At 53.5% G+C, this 7712-nt stretch overlaps 1 protein-coding gene across 1 annotated transcript; it reads right to left on the reverse strand.

The window, feature by feature from the left end:
• Positions 1-5704: 5704 nt before the first annotated feature.
• On the reverse strand, positions 5705-6940 carry LOC136146946 (relaxin-3 receptor 1-like). The gene has a single exon (XM_065906055.1). The coding sequence runs from the start codon at positions 6938-6940 to the stop codon at positions 5705-5707; it is 1236 nt and encodes a 411-aa protein (XP_065762127.1).
• Positions 6941-7712: the final 772 nt, after the last annotated feature.

Consider the following 7712-nt stretch of genomic DNA (forward strand, 5'->3'; position numbering starts at 1 on the left):
CTGAGGCCCAGGGAGGTCACATGACCTGCTCAAGGCCACACAGCCCAGAAGCACCCCAAGGCCTGTGCTTTCTCCTCCAAGGCCACTGCCTCTGCTGTAACCAGCGCCCCGTTTGCTTCTGTGCTGCCTGTCTTCCCGCACGCAGTGCCAGCCTCCCTGGGACCAAGCCCTCTGTTGAGGCTCCATGTTAGACCATGTGGAGTGAGTCCATGTGCCTAACCTACTCAGGCTGCTCATTACTAAGGGAGGCTGGAAGGAATGAGTTGGGGCTGCAGACTTTAGCCAGAGGGTGAGCACTCCTCCCCACCCTCCCCAGCCCTCCTCCCCAGGCAAGCTCAGCCCATAGACTGTCTGCCTTAGTTCCCTAGGGCTGCCATAACAAATTAGCACAAATGAGGTGCATGCATGCTCAATTGTGTCTGACTCTTTGCCACCCTATGGACTGTAACCCACCAGGTTCCTCCGTGCATGGGATTCTCCAGGCAAGAACGCTGGAGTGGGTTGCCACGCCCTTCTCCAGAGGATCTTCTGACCCAGGAATTGAACCTGAGTCTTCTGCTTCTCCTGCACCGCAGGCAGATTCTTCACCCACTGAGCCACCTGGAAAGCCCCAAATGAGGTGGCTTAACAGAAATTTATTCTCTCACAGTTCTCTGGAGGGTAGAAGGCTGAGATCAAGGTGTCAGCAGGGCCATGATTTTTTGGAAGCCTCTAGGGAAGAATACTCCCTTGCCACTTCCAGCTTCCAAGGGGTTGCCAGCAATACTTGGCTTGTAGATGCATCACTCCAATTTCTGTTGCCATCTGCATATGCCATTCTCCTGTCTGTGTGTCTCTCTGTCTTCATGTGACCTTCTTATAAAGACACAAGGCATTGGATTTAGGGCCAAGCCTAATCCAGGATGACCTCATCTTAACTTGATTACATCTGCAAGGACCCTATATCCAAATAAGTTTATACTCGCAGGTGCCTGGGACTGTATTTCAGTGTACTTTTGGGGAGGACACAACTCAATGCATAGCAGCACCTGCTTTCAAATAAGGTTGTCAACCTGAGCATCATGCTGTCTGTAACCAGCCCCAACCCAGTGTTTCTGAGCCCTCTCATCCCCACACACTGTCACTCCCCAATCAGCCCCCTCTCCTCCATGCTCAACCCCCACCATCTCTCCTTCCCATCAGCACTGCTGTCCCTCACAGCCGTTTGTGACCTCTCACCCTCTGGCCTGCATCACAGGCCACTTTGAAAGAGCTGTCTACATTTGCACTCTCTAGCCCCTCCCCTCCCACCCTTTCCTCCAGCTGCTAGAGTCTGACTCTCCCCATCCATCACTCCCATTTTTTCTCAGGAGGTCAGAATTCAGCCAAGGGTGGCCTTGTATAGGTCAATGGTCAGAGTCCATTTCTCAGACAGTGTCTTGATGTCTCTGCTTCAGCCCAAGGCCACCCTCCTCTTGCAACCCCCACATCTACAACCCCCACATCTAATCGGTTCCTGTTAAGATAAAACAACTGTGGAAGGTAGTGAGCCATGAGCCGTCTCCTCATTCACTCATATCGTTTGTCTTGATTAACTCCAGTCTGACAACTCATATTAGAGGCAGGCAGGGTGGCAGGCCTGGGATGATGTCAGCTTTGTTTTCCATTGGCTATATGCCACTTCACTACTTGGAGCTTCAGTTTGCTGTTCCATGAAATGGGAATAATGTGACCTGGTTCCCACGGATACAGTGAGAATGAATGGAGATGATGACATAAAGGAGGTCTGGAGAATGGAATAGGTGAATGAAAGTGGGTTCCAGAGAAGGCCCGGCCAGCTGGTCCAGTTCACAGGAGGCTGGATTTTAGGAGGAGTCTTCCTGAACCCAGGGGAGGCTTTGGAAGGCCTGCTCAGGTGGAGGAAAGGGGAAAGAGACAAAAGATCACATCATACACAGGCAAACAGGAGAGTGAAGATGTATACAACAGTGTTCATTCATTCATCAAACTTTTATTTGACAGCCTACCGTATAAGCAATACAAGCAAGACTCAGACACAGATATTTACAGTTTATAGCTGAAGAAGAAATAGAAACCTACTCAGCATCCAGTTTGCTGTCCTTGTGTGGGCAGCACACTGCACAGGGGACTAGGAAGACTTGTGGGCCTGCCCTTGTCCTCCGAGGTGGGCAGAGGAATGGCAGGGAGGCAGGCAGAGTGGAATGCTAAGAGCCAAAACAGAGAAAAGGTTCAAGGTGTACAAGAGAGGGACACAAATTAGGACACAGGGGACCCCAAAACTTTCACAGAGAGCATGCTAGGGTTGAGAAAAGGTCTGCAACATGCGCCTGGGGTTCCAACACTTAGAATGCTCCAGGGAGGACCTGGGGGTGAGGTGACTTGGAAGAGAAAGGAAGGATCTGTCTTGAAGGGAAGAGAGAAAGGCGGCCAGAGTCCGGAGGGTCCCGCAAACAGGCCAGGCTGTGTGATACAGGCGAGGGGTGCAGGGAAGCGTCCTGTCCTCTTCAAGGAAGAATTCAGCAGAGAAAGCGTGCAGAGGCTGAGGCGCTGGGGCCCAGCTGCTCCAAGGGGCAGGGACTCACCTCTGCAAGTTGAAAATGACACTCAGCAGCCGCCCACCTGTCTCCTGGCACACAGTCCACGGCTCTGTACTTCCACCCACCTGGAGGGGTTTCGGAAGTCTGAGCATCCCCTCATGCCTCTCTCCTACAGGGCGCTGAGGGGGCTGGGATGTGCTGGGATGACAACATCATATATCCTTGGGATTCACTCAGGCCATCACCCTCCTCCTCCCCTGCCCTGCAGTACCTGAAACCTTGGCCACCCCAGGCTCCACTTGCTCATTCAGAGCACCTGTTCTTCTGCAGGCACCTGGCTCCTTCATGCCTCTGTGCCCAGGACACAAGTAGTCCTTTGGCCTCTTTGAGCACTTTACCCCCCATCCCCTTCTTGGCAGCTGGCAGATGAGCCAAAAGCAGGTAAGACTTTGGGCTTTGGAGTTGTTGGAAATGTTCGCTGTGCTGCTTCACAAGCAGTGTGACCTCGGGCAGTTCCCTAACTTGTCAGAGCCTTCATTTCCTCCTTACAAGGTGAATAATACTGCACACCTCAAAATCCTTTTTGAGGACCAAGCCTACACAAAGCGCTGTGCCTGCCTCATTGTCAAGCACTCAACCAATGCCGGATCATTGCTCTTCTTGCTCAACAAGTTTGGGGGTTTTGTTCTTTCCCTTCAAAAAATCTCATTTATTCTGCACTTCCGCACACGCCCCTCTTCTCGACATCTAGTGATGACACACTCTTCTAGCTCACTCTTTCGCACTGTCTTCTCAGAGTGCCCCATCCCTCATGCCTGCCTCCTTCCTCACTGTCCCCTCAGTACTGGTGTCAGGACTGTGCTGAATGCCCCCTTGACAGGAGGTGGTCTCTCTGGGGCACACTTGGGTCCTATTTCCACACACATGGCACTGCAGGGGAAGCCTCAAGTGTGCCGGCTCAGAGCTGGGCCCACGGTTTGAGACTACAATATGGGCATTTGATGAGACCCTCCACACGAGCCATAGTCCTCTTCTGGTCAACGTGATACCTGCACGACATGAACCAGTAAAATTCACCCTGGCTTCGATAAAGGAAACAGTTCACCTGAACTAAGAGTTAAATGAATAGTGTTGTAGCAAGAAATGACCCTAAAAAGAGTTTGCAGGTAAAGACTGAATAGAAAAGAACAAAGAGGGAGTAAAAATTAATAATTGATCTGAACATGGTCACAGGGAATTATCAGCCCATTCATTTTATAGATAAAGAAACCAAGGCTGAGGCAGGCAAAGTGACTCGCTTAAGACACATAGCAAGGGCAGATCAAGGGCTTCTGAACAGGCTGACTCCAAATTTAATGTCTTTGCCTCCCACACCCTAGGGTCCACTGTATGGTGTTTGTGGAGTTATTAGTGTAACTTTCTACAATAGTCTTTAAACAGAATGATTTTAGAAATGACCATTGCCCTCAGGTTCTATTTAATAAGCTATTATTTCTGATTTAGAGCACTTGCAGCTCCCACACAGTTCTCATGTTCTCTTGGGAGAACACCCCATATCCCACCCTTTTAGTTCTTAGAGCTGGTCCCAGGGACAATGGGGGATAGGCTGCAGGAAGACAGATGAGAAGAGCAGTAGTGACTCCTTACCCCTCCTGTTGCTCCCACAAAACATTCCTCTGCATGTGAGAGAGAAATAAGCTGCAAATGACTCAATTTTAAAATAACACTGAGAAAAATAATCAAGGCTTGGAGCTACCAGTGAATCACTGCAGTTCTTTACTTTGTAAAATATTATTTTCTTTTTAAGTGGACAAGTACTCCAAGGAATACAGATTCATCTGTACTGTGGTCCTTTGGAGGGGTCACAGTATCACCCACACCATGAGGCACAGGGCCTCTCATTCCACCAGGGGTTAGCTGTGGGCCTCACCCCTCCACCCCTTCCGACTGCTCTGGGATGACAAATCACAGACATTTGAGTCGACCCAAGATCCTGTGTGGGCTCAGGACTTGGACACCAGGCAGTGGGGAATAGGTTTTTTCCTCTACTTTAAAGCATCGTCTTCCTCTGTCGGAAACATCAGGCATGAAATTTATGAGCAAGTCTTTGCAAGGATGCAAACACAAATTCTGACCTCTGACCACCTAATCTCAACTGGTGTGTGCTGAGAATGCTTTATGGTAGCTCTGCATCAATATGTAGATCCAATGCTGTCTACCAGAGAAGGAATTTAAATCAGTTGCCTTTTGATTTACCTTCAGTGATGCCTTTGGAGAGCAAGGGGAAAAGATGCTGACTGTTAAAGCCTGTAGCATGCAAACACTCCCACCTGTCCCATATCAGTCACAGGGTCTCCAGGCTCAAAGAGACTGGTGAAATCATCCAGCAGCTCCACACCCCTACTGAGGTATCAATTCTGTCTCCATCAGTCTCTGTTGTAATAACTTCTAGAACAGGGAGCTCACCACCTCATGAAGCTCAGGTGCTCAAAAATGGGAAAGGCCTGCCATAATGAGGGATGGAAATCTGCTTCCCATGACTTCTTTCCCACTGGTCCCAGTTCTGTCCTATGTGGGCCACTCGGGTCACTGCTCACCCCCCACTGCTTCCCCCCACCCCTGACCAGCTACATAGCTCCAGACCTCCTGACTGCTCCTTGCAGCCACTTTTCATGCAACAGCTAGCATGCTCAGTCACAGCATACTGCCAGATGAGTGATGTTTGGGTCAGTCAAGCCCACAAGATCTGGAGAGAACAAGTAGCAGGCAGGCCTTGCAGATGAAAGCTCAGAAATCTTGAGCCATCAAGGGCTACCTCATAACCTTGAAATCCTTCCACTCTATGGTTTTCAAAAACCACTCACATCCCTCTCTCACAGCTCCCTTATAACAAAGGGAAACAAACCAGGAGTCGGATTAAGTGCCTTAAAGGGCAATGAATGGAGCTCACACTGCAGAGGTTGTGCCAGGAGGATGGAAGGGCTAAATACAGAGGAGTTCCCAGCATTCATCCAATCCTCACCTCTCCTTATAAGAAAGAGTAAGCTGAGGTCAGGGAGAAAGGGACTCACCCTGGGTCACACAGAAGGTTAGTGGTGAACTCCCAGGCTTAAGTAATTTCCACGACCAAAGGGCCTGCTTCTCCAGTCAGGCCCTGCCCCTTGACATCATATATCTGCCCCATCACTCTTGGTACTGATGGAGCGGCGTGTGGTCCTTACTGAGAGGTGTGGTTCTCCAGGTTCAGGCCTAATCAGAGAGCCCCGTAGCTGGGGCGCGGCTGTCGGAGAGCCGGGTCGGAGGTCTGCTGGGCGCTTGGCCCGGCCGCACAGCTCTTGCAGGCCCTGGCGGAAGTCGCGGCGCAGCAGGCAGTAGAGTAGCGGGTTGAGGCAGCTGTTGGAGTGCGCCAGGCAGATGGACACCGGGAAGAGGTAGGCCTGCACCAAGAAGTAGGCGCGGTCCCAGGGCACCGCGTTCAGCTTGATCAGCACCCCCCAGAACGTAAGCGCTTGGTTGGGCAGCCAGCAGAGCACGAAGACCAGCAGCACGCAGGCCAGCGCGCGGGTAACCCGGGAGCGACGTCGGGGCCGGACCCCAGACGGCCAGCGTGCCCGCCGCCGCCGCAGGAAGCGCAGAAGCAGCAGTGAGCAGGTCCCCAGCGTGACCAGCGGCAGCACAAAAGCCACGGTGATCTTTTGCAGATGGTAGAAGGCCAGCCAGTCGGGACCGCCGTCGGGGAAGCGCAGCAGGCACAGGCGTTCGCCCCCGATGCTGGCCGCTGTGGCGAACAGGGCGGTGGGTGCGGTGGCCAGGACTGCGGTGGCCCAGAGCAAGCTGCACACGCAGACAGCCCACAGGGTGCCCGGCCGGCGCGGGCGCAGCGCCCTCGCCACCGCGTAGTAGCGCGCCACGCTCATGGCGCTAAGGAAGAAGCCGCTGGCGTACATGTTGAGCACCGTGAGAGTGAGCACCACCTTGCACATGGCACCCCCGAAGGGCCAGTTGAAGTCGCGCACCATGTCCACGGCCCAGAAGGGCAGTGTCAGCACGAACTGCAGGTCGGTGGCTGCAAGGTTGAGGAGGAAGCAGTTGAGCAGCGAGCGCCGGCGCCGCTGCTGGGACCGCACCAGGACCAGCACCAGCACGTTGCCCACCAGCCCCACAGCGCACAGGGCCAGGTAGGCGCCCGCGATCAGCGCGCGCAGTGCCAGCGCCGCTCCGGCCTCTGCCACTCCCTCCAGGCCGTCCAGGCTGCGGGGACCCCAGGTCGGGCGAGTGCTCTCAGATCCGTTGCCCACCGAACTGTTAGAGGGCTGCCGGGACGACACGTCTCCAAACCAGTTCAGAGGGAGCACGGCCCCGAAGGCACGGGCCATGCGACAGCTGCCTCTGGCTGACGCCATCGCCCTTGGTGGAGCGCAGGGTTCTGCTCAGGTCCACTCCGAGGCCAGCAGCTAGACTGGGACGACTAGCGGTGTTCAGTACCTCGCGGCAGCACTTTTAAAGGGATGAAGGCTGCCCTGATTGGTCAGTTGCATTCGCGCCCCGCCCTAAGCGCTTCCAGGCCGTATTTCTATTGGCTACTTCTTTACCTTCGATTTCCTCGAGAACTGAGGACCCTCCGCCAGAGTGGAGGCCGGAAGCTGAGATTTGGGGTCCGGGAGGTCGGGTCGGAGGAGAAGGCTTCTGCGATTCACGTGGGCTCAGGGTCGCGGCTGTGCGTGGGTCGCTGAGTGAAGACGCAACGCTGGAAACAGAGCGCCTCCCGCAGAGGTTGAACCTTCGGGACTGGAGAAGGGTTCCGACAAGTTTCGCCTCGGGAAACAGCACACCCCTCCACCTTCAGCCTGTGCGGGCCCGGAAATACTCAACGGGAGACTGCTGATCGGGATCAAACAGCAAGGACTGACCGTCTCTTTGCCTCCAGCACTACTCCCTTAAACTGTCCCCCAACCCCGGACTCCTCTTGGTAAAGGTATTTCTCTAGCTATGCTTTAGCGTTGGGCACTCCTCATCCCCTCTCCCCTTTTGTTCCATTCTTGTTCTCAAAGTGCTCGAGATCTCCTTCCCATGGCCAGATTTTCTTATGGCTGGCTCTTTCTCTGCACTTGGGCTCAAATGTCACCTCCTCAGAAAGGCCTTCCCTCAACCACCTCCTTCTGTACTTCCAGAATT

The sequence above is a fragment of the Muntiacus reevesi genome, chromosome 15 (assembly GCF_963930625.1).
Source record: "Muntiacus reevesi chromosome 15, mMunRee1.1, whole genome shotgun sequence".
Lineage (NCBI taxonomy): Eukaryota > Metazoa > Chordata > Mammalia > Artiodactyla > Cervidae > Muntiacus > Muntiacus reevesi.